This window comes from Rutilus rutilus, assembly GCF_951802725.1.
Source record: "Rutilus rutilus genome assembly, chromosome: 2".
NCBI lineage: Eukaryota > Metazoa > Chordata > Actinopteri > Cypriniformes > Leuciscidae > Rutilus > Rutilus rutilus.
Window position 1 is genome coordinate 60,981,597 of NC_140210.1, and position 18,831 is coordinate 61,000,427.

The window sequence follows — 18,831 nt, forward strand, 5'->3', positions numbered from 1 at the left end:
CCGCTACTGAGCTCAAAGAGAGGAACGCCAGGAATATAATAGGATGTTCATGACAGTGCTTAACAGAGTGTTGGACACTTCTGCACCCCCACAGTTACAGCCAGATCCTTTACCTCATGTTTACTCAGCTCAGGACAACACAACACACACACACCTGCATCGTCATACTCCACATTCACTCTTGATCAGAAGTGCCCTACACACACACACCAGAGACAGCACGTCTCCATCCTATCAGGAGTTAGAGGGTTCAGAATAGGCTAGAAAGCAGTTTAGTTCAGGTCTTCAGAAGAGAATACTTTAGTCTGATGTTGTGTGTGTTTAAGGTGCTTTCACATGAGCAGAGTATGCCCAACAATACATAGGCTATGCTTTCTTCTGTAACTGTTTAATTGTGTTCATGTTTTTTCATCAAAAGTTAGAATCTGGAGCACTTTTTGTTGACCTTACATTGTTGTTCAGATATTACTATAACTTATTAACACTTTTACTCTTCATATGGAGCAGTGCTTTTATCAGAACATGTCTAGAAGTGTTTAATAATCGGCTCTCCTACTGTGCCTTTATTCTGAGTTCAGATCTATTCTTGAGCTGCTTATTGTACTTTCAGTAAAAGTTCTTGACATGTTTCTTGTCTCCCTTCTTTTTTATTGACAGATTAACTTATAATGTGAACAAGTTGTTGTCATACAAAACAGCAACATGAGTTGTCAAATACACAAACACTTACACTGATGTGTTAAAGCAATAGTACATTTCTCTAGTCTAGCTCACATATAGAGTATCCAGTAGTGATTGTACAGATCTTCCAGCTCTGTTTAAAACATATTTCACACAATAACCTTAATTAATAGAAATGAATAGAAAATGAAACGCAGCCGAACAATGTTTAAATTATGAACTAAATGATGACAGTTAAAGGAGAGTTCATGCTTAATTCACTAAATCATGTTTTGTTTTAATCATTTTTGAGTTGTTTCTTGTTTCAGTGTTCAGTTATCTTATCAAAAGATGGAAAGCACAATAAACACTTGAGAAATAAGAGCATAGGACATCTCTAATGGAGTTGATAGTGTTGTTTGACTGAAGGTCATTGAACCACTGGACTCATTTACTCCATCATTGTCTTCATCATTGTCTTCATCATAGTCTTCATCATAGTCCTCATTGTGAATGTCACAGTAAGTGTGAAGCACACGACACACAGTGATGGTAGTGTTGATATGTTTGATGTCACAGTCGTCCCTCTTCATCTCCCCTTGAGACGGCCCAAAGCTCTCTCGATGGTCATGCGTGCCTTGCTTAGCCTGTGGCTGAAGACAGCCTGTGCCGGTGTTGTTCCTCTGTGTTCTGCGTTCACGTGCAATGCAATTACATTGTCTGCTATATATTTGCGTCTTATTTATTAAATAGGCTACAGGCAATTGGTTAATAAAACATTGATCAAAATTAAGATACAATTTATACAAAACGAAAATCTTCTAAAAATTGTCTTTCTACAAAACAAAACTCAATGAAGTGGTAAAAATCATGTCTTACCCACTCCATGTCTCCAGTCATATTGCATCTCATGATGTATCTTTATCTTTCTCATGCTGCATATGCTCACTTTCATAATCAACATCGATTAAATAAAAAAATAACATTAGCCTATAATATTTAAACATAAATATGAAACTAAATGTTTTCTTTAATGGCTACAAGACAGTACAGAGAAATTTCATGTCTTGTCGTTGGCCACAACATAATGACGTCACATATTTTCCAACCCAGCCCCCAGCCCCCAGCCCCCCCTCCATGAAACAGCTTCCAGCGCGCCTGTCTGCGTATGGTTTCATTACCCATCTGAGAAGAGGATACGAGAGCAGCATCCCCTAATAACACTATAGGCACATCAACATCATTAACTCTTTCTCGAACTCGGGTTGGGAACAGGCAATCGAGCCAAGTGTGAAAGCGCCCTTATATATTCTACACGAGCGCACACTGGACTGTCCTGTTTAACACACGAGGGCCGTATAATCGACTATGAACAAAACGATTTAATGTAAAACACTTTTCAGATGATAATTTTTTCCCATTCCTGGAGAGACTTGATGTGACTGATGTCTGGAGGACCAGATTCACTGATACTAAAGCTTTTACCTGGAGAAACAAGACCGCTTCTCATTCCTCTCATATAGACTTTTAGCTGATCTCTGAATCTACTGATATTCACTATATTTTAGCTGATATTCTTCAGTTCTCCTGACTGACTGTAAGACTATCTATATAAAGACTAAGCTCTCTGTAAGCACTTATTAAACCATCATATTGACGTTAAATATCTGTCTTATATAATACCATAAGCTTAAAATTACATATTTTCTTAACCATTATTGTAAATAGCTGTAATGAACGCTCTTTTGGTAATAATTGGGAGTTAGTTAAATATGATATTGGTAAATGAATGAGAAACTAAGTGAGTAAAACTGAGGAAAAGGCAGTAATTAATGAAACTTCTGCTCTTATAATCACAGACCCCTGGAAATCTCTCAGATGATCAAACTGTTTGCTTCATAAATGACAAAACCAGCTTGATGATATTTACAGATGTAAAGAGAAGTCTAACGCCATTATTACAGCATTTCTGAGCTTAGAGATTGAGGAAGTCATGATGTCACACACTCCAGTATACAGTAGGAGGCGCTAAACATCCTTCACGACAGAACTAAACCCGCCAGAACACTGAATGAAGAAGAAGAAAGATGGGCGGGGTTTATCGCTGATATCTGAGCCCTCTGCGCATGCGCATTCAGAAACCGAAAGTAAAGAAGATCCTGAGGAAATGTAAATTCACCTTCAGAAGTCTTGAAACATATATAGTTATCACATCACGGTAAGTTCATTTATCTGTTTCAGATATCATGCCATATTATTGTAAAATGTTTTCTCGTCGCTATCATATTAAACTCGATCATCAAATTTTAACGGTCATTTTTTGGACTTGTGACGCATGTAAAAGTGAACAAGTTCATCGTCAGGATTATAATAATATCGAGCTCTAGGGATTCTGGGATTTTTTACAATCTGAACTATACAGAGGTGGAAAGTAAACATGTAAACCTGAACACTTCCGGTCTCCTGAAGGCCAGGCGTCGACTCACAGACGATCAGCTTTAGTGAAGATTGATTATGACACACTGATGTATTTCTGATCGCTACTGAAAATCTATACTCTCCAATTAAAGTGTCTGGATTGTGATATTTAAAGGAAGAAGCCCGATTAGATAATATGATCAATTATTTATGCTAATGCTTTATTTCACCTATGTGAAAATACTAAATATTAACAATAATAATAAAGAAGCAACAATGTGCAATTTTGAAAAAGTTAAATGGATTTAATTTGACCCTTATAGACCTTTTCAACTCATTTCACAATTTGTGAAACATTATGACTGAAATCTGAGTTGTTGTGATTCATAGTGATTGTATTTCTTGCATCTGATTATTTAACTGCATGAAAACTCATTATTGTGGAGGGAAAGCAACTATTAATCATTATAAAAGTGTAACCGGCTGGATGTGGAAGCGTTCAGAGAGTTCTTCATCAGATGTGCTGATCAGTCAGTGTGATATGAGCTCTGGCACAGAGAAGCTGTCAGTGAGTCTCTCTACAGCAGCAGAAACACATGAAGCTTCTGAACAGAGAGAGATTCAGGCTTTTCCTCCTGCTGTTGAAGTTCAGTGTTCAGTGAGACTCAAGAGCATCAGTGAGACACTGACGGTGGGTAATGGAGACTGAAGCACTGATCCACTTCATCTCAGAGGTTCACATCTGGCCTTTGTGCAGTCAGACCAGTTCTTCCACAGTAAACCAGTACTTTATGGACTCCAGAAGAAAAGGATCCTCCACAATCTGCTGCAACTACAGTCTGAACACACAGCATCTCTAGAAAGTCGTTGTGTGTGTAGTATTGGGATTTGATTTTACTGTACTTACTGGAATAATCTAAATGTTATGTAAGATTTTTCTCTCAGTGTTTCCTTATGCAGATCTGAAGTCAGTTTCTCATTATGGAGAACAGAGAGAGCTGTGAGAGATCTTCATCTCCAGATCCCAGCTGTGTGTCTGTGAAGAGTGGCAGATCAATAACTCCTCCTCCTGCATTCAGTAATGAACCAGTGACCTCTGACCCCAGGTGAGTGTAAACCTGTAGTGGTGAATTAACTGTTTTATGGGAGTCACACACACACTGAATTCACACAGAGAGATGAGATTTGTAATAGGGCTGCAACTAATGATTATTTTGGATTAATTTGTTGATTTATTTTTTCAATGAATCAGATGAAAAATCCCCAAAATAAAATGAATATGAATTCTTAAAGATGTATTTTATATATATATACTGTGTGTGTGTGTGTGTGTATATATATATATATATATATATATATATATATTAGTGGTGGGCCGTTATTGGCGTTAACGTAAACACGGCTGAAAGTGAAAGCTGGTGAAAAAGATCGGTGCAACATCCATTATTTGGACTTGGTTCGGATTTCAGCCGTCCGACGAGCAGCAGCAAACTATATAGACAGAGTGTGTGGGGTAACAGTTTGATAAGTTAACACACGACTAATCCGTTCTACCACCTCAAATTCAAAATGAAACATATCACTGAATACCAGCGCGCGCGTATTATTCTCAATATATTCATACAGTCGGCATCTAGTCATAGTTGGGGGCGTGGCGAGGGTGGAGTCGGCGTGGGGGAAAACACAGCGAACATTGTGTGTATTTTAATGACAAAATTAACTGCAATAGGTTATGATTGCCCTTATTTAATTAAAAACTGGGTCAATGACCCAACCAAATGGCCGGAGGTGTCGTTTCCAGACATATTTTGTTATCTGGTTGAATCTCCAGGTAAGACATCGCGGTAGCTGCAGCGGTAACATTAGCCTATAACTCAATCAACTTTAGTATATGTTGCATACTATAACTATAATTGGGTATTTCCCTTCGTTCCTCCCCCTGGTGGAGAACTGAATTATTTGCCCAGTAGAGTTAGTGGTGTCAGGTGACTAATCACCATGATTGCGCTCTAAATAAAAATGCAGCATTCAAATGGCTGGGGATGTTACTTTTTGCATCCTGGTTGCCTGTTCCTAGTGGAGTTGTGTGGTTCGGGGCATTTATTCTGCTCATTGTTTGATCAGGTATGTGAATGAGTGGAATATGGAGTGTGATTTTTATAATATTAGTGTGTAACTTAAAGCTTGCGTCCTGCAGTCACTACACAATTCGAGTGCAGCGAGAACCTGTACAGTCGTGTTAGAATCATTGTGAACGCAGTGAGTATGATCTCTTTTCTGGTGGATCGTTTCATGTTTATAAAAAAGTAAATTTCACTGTTGTGTGTGCGTGCAGGTCGGAAGGAACGTGCATAACTATAACTCCAAAAAACCTTGTCACTTAACAATTGTACGTATGCTTCACTCCAAACTATTAATCCTTTTGTAAAACGGTGATCAGTAGTATGAAGTTGCCGAGGGACTGTGCTGACAGTTATCCCTAACTCACAGACTGCAGTCTGTATTGAGTGTAGACCTCGAACTACTCCATAGGTTCGCGATTGGCCTATCAAGCGAGCCTTCAGCTGATAACGCTAATGTGAATGAGACATCCCTTATGAAAAACAACTATAGGAATACTATAGTATTTTGGGATACTAAGTACTATAGAGGTATTACAGAACATCACAGAAGTATTATACACTACTATAGAAATCTTATAGGATTACTATAGTTCTTTTTCGTAAGGGATGTAGACAAATCTGGCTAATACGAGTTTAACACCCACTACTACATCACACAGGGATCTCACACAGTAATCTCAAAAAAGAAACTCAAAAGTCATTTTGTCCTCATTTCCGGTTCTGGGTGTTTATTAGGAAGGATTTAGAACTTCAATTCATAATTTGTTTGTTTATTGGCGGTACAGAAAACGACACAGCAACTCTTCGGCATGATTGCCCTGTGTATTTCAATGAGCGCCAAGGCAATGTTTTCCCCCACGGGCTAAATTCACATCACGTGACGGGGCGTTCCCGGGGGCGTTCCCAGACCAACCGTCTGTATCTATCTTAGTGGTGTAGTAGCACATAATCTCTGTCTTCGCCCAATTTTAAGAATCGTTGTTGTGTTTCTTTTTAACTGAAAAGACATCAGTTAGACAATATTCTAATTTTAAATTGGGGGTTTCATAAGCTCCAAGCCATAATACACATTAGACCTACTTAAGTCTCTGCAGCTAGTGTACTTACATTTTATTTATCTGCAAAATTATGTTGTATACTTACAGTTTTGCACAATATGTTCTCAAAACTACATACACCCTTTAAAAAAAAAAAAAAAAAACATTTAGCAGTTCTTTAGCAGGGTCTGTGTAACCTGTTCTGAAATGGTTTTATTATAATATATATCGTTATCGCAAGAGGCTGCAATGTATATCACAATATGGATTTTAGGCCATATCGCCCATCCCTAATTGATAGCCTATAGTAGTTGATAATAACATAGACCTACCTAATGTTGCCTACGGACGGTAACAGTACAGTAGTAACCTTTTACAGTCTATGAGTAGAACAGCTTTCTCAAGCAGTTTGTGATGCATTTTGGAAACAGGAGATGAGCCCCTGGTCTAATGCGCCACCTGGCTTGAGAAACCCGTTCTCAAAGACTTACTTTTATAGTCATTATTTGGGTAGCACACATATTCTGAATGCCTTCGGCAGAATTCAAATGAGCCATTTTAATCTAGATTTTAACCCCCTCTTCAGTATAGCGTACAATACATACATTTTGCATTCACCAAATCTTCCTTCAGGGTTTCCGTAGCACACTACGTCGCAGCCCTCTGCCCCTCCCCCGAGGGCAGCGCATGCATACACAAACAACATATCATGGTAGAAACAGCCGGCGAAAGACAGCAGCTCCTTCCAAAGAAATGCTCTTCAACTTCAGTCGTGTGGAGTTGGTTTGGATTTACGGCATCTGATGAGGAACCGACCTCGATACAAACTATGTATATACATTTTTTATGGCGAACGGTTACTCTTCACATGTTCAATTCAACTAAGATTTACCTCAGGATTTTTGGTTGTTTTATTAGCTCAATCCAAAATACAGTATACATAATTTAGATGTTTAACAATCTTTGTTGCACACTGCACAGTGACTTTTCAGTTAGAGATAGGATTTGCCTTTGCAATTTTGTTTATGTTGATGCACTTTAATTAAATACAATAAATATATATTTTTTAAATATATTTACAGTTCGCATTATTATCCATTTTATCAATTAGTTATTGCAGCCCTAATTAAATAAATGAAACGGCAGACAGGAAGAATTATTTCTTTGTGTTTCTCAGGACCTGGAGTCGGAGAGCTGTGCAATGCAGAAAGTGTTGAACTAAAACTGAAATGAAACACATTAAGTGTACAGAAAATACAAGATTGACAAGATTGTGTAGATTTAGATTTTAATTTATGTTATTTTTCTTGATCTTAAATCTGTGCACTTTTGTTTTTCTAGAGTTTATAGAGATGATCAGACTGGAGACCAGGATTCTCCTCAACCAGTGAATGATGAACTACAGAGAGTCAAACACAGACACAAAGCCAGCATGAAGAACAAGTATGAGAGATTATTTGAGGGACTGAAACTCCAAGAGAATGAAACCCTCCTGAACAGGATCTACACACAGCTCTACATCATAGAGGGAGAGAGAGAAGGAGTGAATGAAGAACATGAGGTTTTACAGATGGAGAAAACAGCCAGAACACAACACTCACAAGACACTCCAATCTACTGCAATGACATCTTTAAAGCCTCTCCTGAACCAGGACGCCAGGAGAAAGAGCAGATCAAGACTGTTCTCACTAAAGGCATCGCTGGAATCGGGAAAACCGTCTCTGTGCAGAAGTTCATTCTGGACTGGGCCGAGGGAAAAGACAATCAGGATGTAGATTTCATGTTTGTGCTTCCATTTCGAGAGCTGAACTTGATCCGAGATCATCAGTACAGTCTTCACAGACTTCTGCTGGACTTTCATCCTGAACTTCAAGATCTGGACTCAAAGATTTATGAGGAGTGTAAAGTTGTGTTCATCTTTGATGGTCTGGATGAAAGCAGAATCACACTGAGGTTTTCAGACGCTCAGGAAGTTTCTGATGTGACTGAGACTTCATCAGTGGGTGTGTTGATGTCAAAGCTCATGAAAGGAGATCTGCTTCCCTCGGCTCTCATCTGGATCACCTCCAGACCAGCAGCAGCCAATCAGATCCCCTCCAAATACATCCACCGTCTGACAGAGATTCAGGGATTCAATGAGCCTCAGAAGGAGGAATATTTCAGGAAGAGAATCAGTGACGAGCATCAAGCCAGCAGAATCATCTCACACATCAGAAGAGCAAGAAGCCTCCACATCATGTGCCACATACCCGTCTTCTGCTGGATCTCCTCCACTGTGCTTCAGAAGCTCCTGGAAGAAGATCTGAGTGCAGAAATCCCTCAAACTCTGACTGAAATGTACATCCACTTCCTGCTGATTCAGATCAACATGAGGAATCAGAAGTATGAAGAGAGAGATCCAGAGAAACTCCTGCAGTCCAACAGAGAAGTGATTGTGAAACTTGCTGAAGTGGCTTTCCATCAGCTGATGAAGGGCAATGTGATGTTCTATGAGGAGGACCTGATTGAGAGCGGCATAGACGTCACTGACGCCTCAATGCATTCTGGGATTTGCACTGAGATCTTTAAGCAGGAATCTGTGATTCATCAGAGGAAAGTCTACAGCTTCATTCATCTGAGCGTTCAGGAGTTTCTCGCTGCTTTCTATGTGTTTTACTGCTATTTAATGAAGAACAAGGAACCACTGCAGCTTCTGGGTAAATTCTGGTCTGATGAAGTCTCTCTGTATAATCTACTAAGATCAGCAGTAAATAAAGCCCTCTGGAGAGAGCATGGACGGCTGGATCTGTTCCTGCGGTTCCTGCTGGGCGTCTCACTGGAGTCCAATCAGAGACTCTTACAGGATCTACTGACACACACAGAGAACAGCTCATGGAGCATCAGGATAATCACACAGGGCATTAAAGACAAGATCAAAGGTGATGATGATGATGAGGATGATGATCTCTCAGCTGATCAATCCATCAATCTGTTCCTCTGTCTGCTGGAAGTGAAAGATCAGACTCTGTCCAGAGAAATTCAGGAGTTTTTGAAATCAGACAAACACTCAGAGGAACTCTCTCCTGCTCAATGCTCTACAATCTCCTACATGCTTCAGATCTCAGAGGAGGCGCTGGATGAGCTGAACACCATGAAATACAACACATCAGCTGAGGGTAGAAGAAGACTGGTACCAGCTGTGGTCAACTGCAGAAAAGCTCTGTGAGTGTTTAATCATTAATAGCTAAAGAATCATCTTACATCTTTACAGGGGTCATGACATGGAGTTTTTACATTATTACTAAGCAGTTTCGAATAGAGATGTGCCGATCCGATACTGCCATTCTTTGCCGGATTGAGTATCGGTCAGACGAGATCCTAATCCGATATTGTGCATAAACTATTCTCTGTTATTGTTAAGCCTCACAAAAGCCACAAAAACATTATAAAGAACCGTCAACTTTTCGTGCACTATATTATAAGTGTTCTAAAGCCACTCCATAGTTTAATGTGACATAGAAATTAATATTGAAGTCGTTAAATTCAAGTAAGTGCTTCCCTCCGCTGCGGCTGTCAGTCATTCTCCATCCAGCACTCAAACAGCGCGCCGCGTTCGGTTACGGCAGTCAACATGATGAAACTCTCTCCAAGATGATCAATGTTACTATTGTTATACTTGATCTGTAGAGAAAGGTCTATGGTTTCGCATAAAATGACTTTATCTTTCTGGAGTTTATTGCTGTTCATGTAACTTTCTCCCGGGTGTCTTATAGATCAGGGGTTCTCAAACTATGTGGAGATAGGGACCCCTCATAGGGCAGAAAAAATTCCAAGGACCCCCTCATAACCGCAACCAGGGAAGGAATTATGTAATTTTAGGGGCAAGGCCATTTGGCCTCCACCTTTTCTTTTTTTTTAGGGGCACCAAGGCCATATGACAGGGCACAAAGGCCATTGAGTACAATTCGATGGTTTTCCCATTCAGATTGATACCATAACATCCTAATTTGGAATAAGACATGGATTATGACTTTTTTTAATAAAAAAAAAACATTTTTTAATGAGAGAGAGAGCGCCATTACATCCAGAAGATACACCCTCACACAACAATAGAAACAACACAAATGCCAATAAAAGCATTCAAAATATTCATTCAGTCCTCTATATCATGTGAGTGTGAGAGAGAGAACCATTTCATCCAGAAGGTATACACCCTCACAATCATTATCGCTCAGCGCTCAACGCAGTTTGCTTCGCGCTCCACTCAAATCGCCCCCGCTCGCTCCAAAAAAGGAAAAAAATCTACATGTATATCACTTGTAGCAGACCCCAAGCTTTTTTGCGCCACAGATCGGTTTAATATCAGACAATATTTTCACGGACCGGCCTTCAAGGTGTGGCGGATAAATACAACAAAATAAAATGATACGAACGGCATAAAAACTGGGGTATTTTTTTTAGCCTATAATAATAAACGTGAATCCAATGTGTGGGCCTACTAGCAACTTTATTAGCAGCGTCCTCTAACATCGTGCCTAAAAACAACTGAGAAAGTCTGAACACAAACAAAATGCCCCCAAAAGAAAAGAATCTCTATGTTTTCGGTGCTGATGCGATGGGTGGCGCTGCTGCCAATAAAGCACCTAAAAGCTGTCACAATGAACCGGCAAAATGAATGATTATGAATATGTAAAATATAGCAGGAGACATTTTAATTGTTTACTAATAAACCAGTTTTTTTTTTTTTTTTTTTTTTTATGTCTGTGTCGGCTGGAAAGATGCTGACTCGCGATCTTCGCAGTAGTGAACGAGAGAAATGCACATTTCATACGGATTACATAAGAGAGAAGTCTGTTTTCTTTCGTTTTGAATTGTTCTGTTTAAAAGTAGACATTTCAAGCTTTATATATATGTCTCAGGTCTGTGAGGCAAGTAGGCTATACGCTGAGTTTCGGTTCATTTATGAGACAAGCTCCAGTTTCGCCGGCGCCTTCGTGTCGTGATTATCTATTTTCTAATATATTCACTTCGAATTTATTAAATCCAGACAATTGGGTGATGAAACATTGATTAAAATTAAGATACAATTAATACAAAACGAAATCAAATTTAAAGACAGGCTTTGTGCTTTCTGCTTGAGGTCTCTGTGAAAGTTTTATAAAGCAGTCTTTTAGTGCCGCTTTCAGAGCGCTCACGTCCTAACGGAGAACTGTCCAGTCTGTAACATTGTTTTTTTAATTGTTTTTTTTATAAAAATTCTAAATAAATGCGACTTATAGTCCAGTGCGACTTAGGCGTATATGTGTTTTTTCTTCTTCATGGCGCATTTTTTTGACTGTTGCGATTTATACTCCGGAGCGACTTATTAATAGTAGGCTACACCTGTATGACTTCTCATTTTCCTTTTTGAAGTACTTTTTGAACTCCATTATTGAGCTGAGTTTTGACTGAAAATAGTCTACTGTTGATGACTGTGCAAGACAGATGGATTCAGGGTCAGGCTTGACGGAGCATGCTTCAGACTCGTCACTCGTGGTGTGAGCGGAGCGAAACTGGAGCGGGAAATAGGGCGACGCTCCGTCCTTTTGAAATTGCCGCTCTGCGCTCTGTCCAAGATCCGCCTGCTCGCGCTCCCCGCTCGCTCCCGCTCCACTCCGCTCACATGCTCTGCTTTATACATGGAACTTGGACAGGGCCAGGGCACACAGGCCACTGTGGCCGTACGATGATTTTTTTTTCACGGGGCATGAAGGCCAAAGTGTAGGGCAACGGCGGCCATGGCCGCGTGGCCGCGGTATAATTCCCACCCTGACCGCAACACAAATGTAATAGCTAAATCATGTGTGTGTGTGAGAGAGAAAGATGGGAAAGGTGCAGGGGCGGCGCCAGGGGCGTTTCTAGGCTTTAAAAACATCAGGGGCTAAGCCCGAAACATCAGGGGCTGGGGGTGGGTTACAATTTTTTGATTTCTCGGACCGACATATGTGCTTTTTAAGGTGTTTGAAGGCCAAAAAAATTGGATAACAATAGCTTTAAAAGCATGTCAGTGGGCAGTAGCATAAATTATTTGTCAAGCAGATAACAGATTCTTAAACATGAGAATGAGAATAAATGTTGAAATGAATGATCCTGATCCACAGTACAAAATGGAAATGCAGAATGTTTCTGCTTATTGTTGACACAATCACATATTCCAAACAGGAATGGCCTTAAATGAGAAATCTTTTAAGGATTATTTTGCAGATGTTACATTTCAATCAAACACCAGTGCAATCTTTTGTTTGTTTATTTTATAAATATATATTTATACTTATATTTTGCTTATAGTTTCTGTAATTAGCAAAGAACATCTGTGTTAAATAGGAATACATTGTAATAATGTTAATCAAGCTGACTAAATCACGACTGTGCAGCAGTTCACACTCACAATAAAAATACAATATCATTTAAAAGAAAGCTCATTATACAAAGGAAATAATATTACAGATCTAGACAAATTGGCTTGCTTATAGTTAAAAGAATGTAAAGACGATCATTTAGGCTAGATGTATTTTTCACATTTTTGGTCACAAAATATTTTTTTTTATGACACGAGTCAGTTTTGATGACTTTGCAATATTGATAAAATGTTAGAATATTAATAATGAAAAAATATGCAGTTTTAATCTCCCTTTTGGTTATTTCAATTCTTAATTGACGACAGAACACGATGTACATGCTCGTAGTTTCTTTTGCGTGATACAGGGCGCGCTGCATTTGCACTTGATATTGAAGAGTGCACGCTGCGAGCACACGGCTGATACGACAGGAAAGTTTTACTGACATATAGCCTGACAACATCTGGTCTGACAGAGGACTGTGCGGCGGTGCTGACTGCGTTATTTATTCTTTTTTTTTAATTGCTGTGAGATTGTTTGCTGTTGCGCAAATCCTGGAGATATTCTAGGATAGGCTGAAATCACTCACGTGGTGTGTCTGCAGAGACAGATTTCAACAATCACTAGTCAAAGACATCAGCAAAGCCAAAGCACAATGAAATAAGGCAACTTATGATTTCGGGGGTTTACATAGGCTATTGTCCAGTTTCATTTTTGTCAGTCAACATTTCAAAAAACATTCGGGGCTACACTCAAAACAGGCAAAATCGTTAACGCATGTGCTGAGGGGGTGCTAGATCATTGACAGGATATATACAGTATGTATATATATATATATATATATATATCCTGTCAATGATCTAGCACCCCCTCAGCACATGCGTTAACGATTTTGCACTTTTTAGCGCAATTTTCCACCGGACAAATTGCGATTGTTAACTCATGATTTCTGTTCTGTGCGTCTGTGCACACCAATCTTGCACTTCTATCTACTCCTCAACCAGACCACCTAGAGACTTCGGGTTTTCGGCATTATGTTAAGGAAGGTCTAATCTCGGGAACGCACAAAAGAAATCCAGGAAAAGATTTACTATCTCTTAGTGTTGTGATCCCATGAGGTGAGAAAATTGCGCTAAAACACTCACTGAGTTTTTATTACTTGTTTTCTATATATATATATATATATAAATAAATGAGCAAACCTTGGCAATTATTTTAATGGTCACAATTAAAGTTTTAATTTTATTAAATTGAACAAGCGCAACATTCAGCATTCAATCAAATATTCTAAAAGATGTATTCATTAATAATAATGTTACATAATATGTGTGCATGCAACAGGCAAGATGTACATTTGTAAATCCGGTGACGCGTGCATTGATTTTTACAGTGTCTGCTGCAAAGATGAAGTTGACGATCGCCATATTCGTAGTGAACGCGCCTAGAGAGAAATGCACATCATGGATTACATAATCAGAGAGTAGCCTTTTTCTTTTCGTTTTGAATTATTTCGTTTAAAGACATTTCAAGCTTTGTGTATTTGATGTATTTCTCATGTCTGTGTGAGGCATACACTGAGTTTCGTTAAGTTAGGATGAGATGCGCTCCATGTTAACGTGCAAGTGACCGCGCGGGCGCCTGCATGATTATTGTCTGTTATATTTGCTTCAGTTCTTATTCATTAAATACAGGCAATTGGTTGATGAAAAATTTATTAAAATTAAGATACAATTTATACAAAACGAAATTCACTTTAAAGAAAGGCTTTCTACAATACAAAACTTAATGAAGTGGTCAAAATCATGTCTGACCCGCTTCATGTCTCTCGATATATTGCGCATCCTATCTTACTCATACTGTTCACTTTTCATAAATCAACATAAATGGAAATAAAATAACATCATAATATTTTAACAAATATGAAACTAAAAGTGCTTATTTAATGGCTACAACAGTATAGTACGCCTACAGACTCTCTACAAATTGCTGCACATTCATTTAATTCTGAATTTTACACAAACAACTTGAAAGGCATTTGTTCAAATCAAGTTCACGGATAATTGTGCGTGCATTTATTAATCATTATGATACTAAAATCATAACAAAGTAGGCTATGCTATGTAAATCAGATGAGCCCAGAATATGAACCCAACGTTTAATTACACGTTAAGCATTTTCCTCCCATAGAAAACCATTATAAGAATGCTTAATGTGCCTTAATGCAGATTAGAATGTCCCCTTATATGTCAAAATTACGAGATATTATGTCGAAATAACGACTTTGACAGATTGACGTAATGTAACAACAGAGTTTCTATTGGCCCAAAGTTAAAGCGGGGGGAGTGCTGAACACAATGCGCCTGTTTAATTGGCTTTCATTTATTCATTCTTTAGCTGTGAGACGTGAAGAAATGTTTTGGTAGATTGACGTAATGTAAAAGCCGAATGTTCATTGGCCTAACGTTACACACGTGGGAGTAATGAATGACGATGGGCCCTGCAATTTCTCCGGGTATGTTTATATTTTATAGCAAACTTCCCGCGGACCCCCAGACAGTGCGCCACGGACCCCCACTTTGAGAACCACTGTTATAGATCACCACACTGGAGTAGAGAGCGCTATACTTGTTCTTCAAATGAATAGAAACAAGCTCGAATCTGTGGCCATCTCTTGCAATTGTAACATCAGCCTTTCTTCAGTCACGCTTACCGCAACTGCAACACATTTTACAGCTTTCATGTTTCTCATATAAATCAAAATCAATAGTGTTCAACATTTTACATAAAAGTTTTTAAAAAAATTAACAGAAGCATGAATGGGAACATATACCTGCATGAATAAAAAGACAAATGAATCAAAACAAGCTTGAATCTGTATTTTAGCAAGCTTGCACACTCATGCTTAATGAACTCTCTTCAAAAATACATGATTCACATCCTTCACACAAACTTCATACAAGTTTGAATAAGATTAAAGTGTATTAAAGAACAAAATTACATGTTTTAGTACAATAAACAAAACTCATATCAACTTTTTAGACGGAGCTTCAGCACAACTCGCCTCTCTTCAGTCGCGCTTATCTGAACCGAAGGAGAACAACCAGAACCGGAACATAAGTATTAAAGGAGCCACGCGCCATATTTAACAATACTGAAAAATGACCAAATAAGCATAGAAACATGACATCTCAAATAAAAGAAATCAATATTAGACAATACTAAAAGAATAATTTCCAAAATAAAACATTATTATATAAATATAACAAAGGGAGAGATTTTGAGCGAAATTAATAAATACAACACTCGTTACACGCGCACACAACATATTCCAGCATTGCAAACTTGACATCGCAGCCTGTTCATTACCAAAATAAAATGGTCAACCTTACATATAAGAAATTACACTGCTCAGTTTAAATAGTCAGTAATACCATTCGTGCCGTTCAGCGTGAGCACCGCTCCACTGTGATGTTTCCAAGCATATTTCTGTGCATGTGAAGAGGATTATTTTTTTCCGTCGATATTTTAAAGCGAGTGAAGTACAAAGCCTATAATAAATAATAGTTTAGCATCCAAATACATCGCGAATATGGAAACATTTGGATTGGAATGAGAGAGTTTTCAGTTTTGCTTTAAATGAGAGAGTTTTCAGTTTTGCTTTAAATTATTTTGTTTTGGCTAGTTTGTTATTTACTGATACTGAATACCGTCAAATTCAAAGGATTTGTTGTGGAGTGAGGGGAACTAAAATAGACTATAGCTATGTATGTTTGTAGTTGGCCCCCATTATAACATTTCACTTTAATTACGGTATTATTTCTGAATACAATAAAACGCCACTTATACGTGACTTACCTGTTTTTTTTCCTCAAAAACAACCAAAAAATATTTTTATTTTTAAGCATGCAGCAAACAATACATTTTAACATTAAATTGAACAAAATTGTTATCGTCAGTTAACCGGTTAATTAGCATCTCTATATAGCTAGATCATATTAGTGCAGAATCAACTTTGCGTTGCGATTGCATCAGGATCAAAAGTGATCGTTAAGAAAAGTGCTGAGCTGTATTTTTGTGCTATCTAGTGGTTTAAAGTAGAATAAAGTTTTATAACATATAAGTATTCTTATGAAAACAAAAAAAATTCCTCTCTCTCTCTAAATACCCCCAACACGATTGATACTGATAGAATGGTGTAGCAAAGTTAGATAGTTGTGGGAAGGAGGAGGCAGGAACCGGAGAACATTCAAAAGATGATCCAAGCAACAAAACTGATACAACAAGCATGTTGTATAGTCACAGAACTATTGCTAAAGCTAGTGTAGTTTGGCTGGGGAAGCATACACCCTACAGCAATAGCTCCGACTAGCAGCAACAAAACTGATGCAACAAGCATGTTGTATAACTATAGGACTTGAATATTAAAACTAGTGTAGTCCTTTTGGAGAAGAATACACCCTGTAGCTCTGAGTCAGATGCAATGCGCAGCCAAGCAATGAAATACAGTGTGCTACCTCATTCATGAACATTCAATTTAATTAAATTCAAATTTATTTGTATAGCGCTTTTCACAATACATATTGTTTCAAAGCAGTTTTACAGAAAGTGCATTTCAGAAATGTACATAGAAAAATACAGTTAGTTAATCATGTATTAATTTAGGGCATAACATATTGCCAGCGTCTAGTCGTCTTCTCACAGGCGTTGTTGTGGCAAATTCAAAGTTCTTTTTGGTTCAGTTCTCAAAGAAGTTTCTCAGAGTCGAGGTTCCAGGTCAGAAGAATTAACTTTATTGACAAGCAACAAAGTGAGAAGCCGGCTGGCCATCCGGACATCTAAGGTTACATTGGCCAGTGTTCATGTCTTATACTTTTTTCTTATCGCTAGGTGCCCAATGGGCACCCTCAAATCTATCTCTTCCCCTCTGTCACGCCTGGTGACCCTGACACAGTTAGACATGTCTTCTCAATTGGTCAAACCTCACATAATGGTGCTTTGTTTCATACAGTATTTTGACACTTTGCATTTCTTATGCCTACTGGGTACTTTTCCATTCTCTCATCCTTTTCAGACCTATTTTTTCATGCTTGTCATTTTCATTACATCATACTTAGACATGAATCATGGAAAATTCTCCAACATATCCCCCCTTTGGGACTAATCCTAGTCCCACCTTCATTTCTGTCCCAGAATGTATCTACATGAATAAGCCTCTCCCTGTTATCTATCAATCATGGCCAGTATAGACCATCCATCTTTCTTATCAATAAGCCCACTCACGAAGGTACACCCTGGAGGAATAGTGAGACCAAACATCTCCGCCCCCACTTGACTAGAGCGGAGAAAAAGATCCCACCTTCCTTTACTATCATCAGTCTTGAAGGGATAGATTACTTCAAACATTTGATTTTTCAACACAATCAACATATCTCAGTGTTATAGACTTAAAATTAAGATTATCCCACTGTGCCAGAGGAACTGCACAGGCGCTTCCAGTGGCCTGGAGTGGTATCTGGGTTGCTCCATCGTTGCCAGAGGTGCCCTGGGCACTATCTGGTGTTGGAGCAGACAGCGGGTTTTTAAACCACCAGTTGAGTCTGCCCTTGCTGGTCCGGCAATTGGCGAACGGGCTTGTAATTAATTTCTCCTTTTAACCCCGTGGAAACATCTACCAGTAGTCTAATGCATGTACTTCACTTTTGATTCATAAAAACTTAAAAATATTAAAAGAACTAAATAAGAACTAAAACTGTTATAAGAGTAAAATGATTAGTAAGTGATAAAAATAGTAAAAACATTCTTATCTTTTCCCTTTATATCTGGTTGCATTACCTCGGGCAATGACCTGCTTCAAACTTTGTATCGTCCCCTCTCATTCATATATTCATATTTGTGACAGTTAGTGTGATTTATATGTAAAAACATTCTCAGTAGGATTATAAGTGTAGAAAAGAAGAAAACACTCAGGAAGGGGTCCCTTATAAAAATCACAATTAAGAAACAATTAAAACCCCTCTAACTAACTCCCTACTCTATTCATGTTCTAATGATCTGTCTAATTTTACCCCCAAAAATAAAATACACAGTGTTACTACCTCCCTCTCTATCAAAAACAGTATCAAATTGGTAAACCCAATAATAGTAAAGTAAAAAAGAAAAAGAAAAAACAAGAATAACAAGGCACCCTCTTCCTTACTCCTCCACCAGGACTTTTTACAGGAAGTCATCTAGCTCGTC

At 38.4% G+C, this 18,831-nt stretch overlaps 1 protein-coding gene across 2 annotated transcripts in view; it reads left to right on the top strand.

Annotated features, from left to right (window-relative positions):
- LOC311286231 (NACHT, LRR and PYD domains-containing protein 1 homolog) overlaps nt 1–18,831 on the top strand; it is a 233,663-nt gene that overhangs the window by 161,935 nt on the left and 52,897 nt on the right. The window contains exons 1-2 of one of the 2 annotated variants that reach the window (XM_084402346.1): nt 4,052–4,184; nt 7,580–9,439. The exons of the other annotated variant lie outside the window; for it this stretch is intronic. Of the exons in view, the coding sequence (XP_084258472.1) occupies nt 4,060–4,184; nt 7,580–9,439 (1,985 nt within the window). The 5' untranslated portion in view covers nt 4,052–4,059. Of the gene's footprint in view, nt 1–4,051; nt 4,185–7,579; nt 9,440–18,831 lie in introns of those variants that run through there. 2 annotated transcript variants of the gene reach the window in all.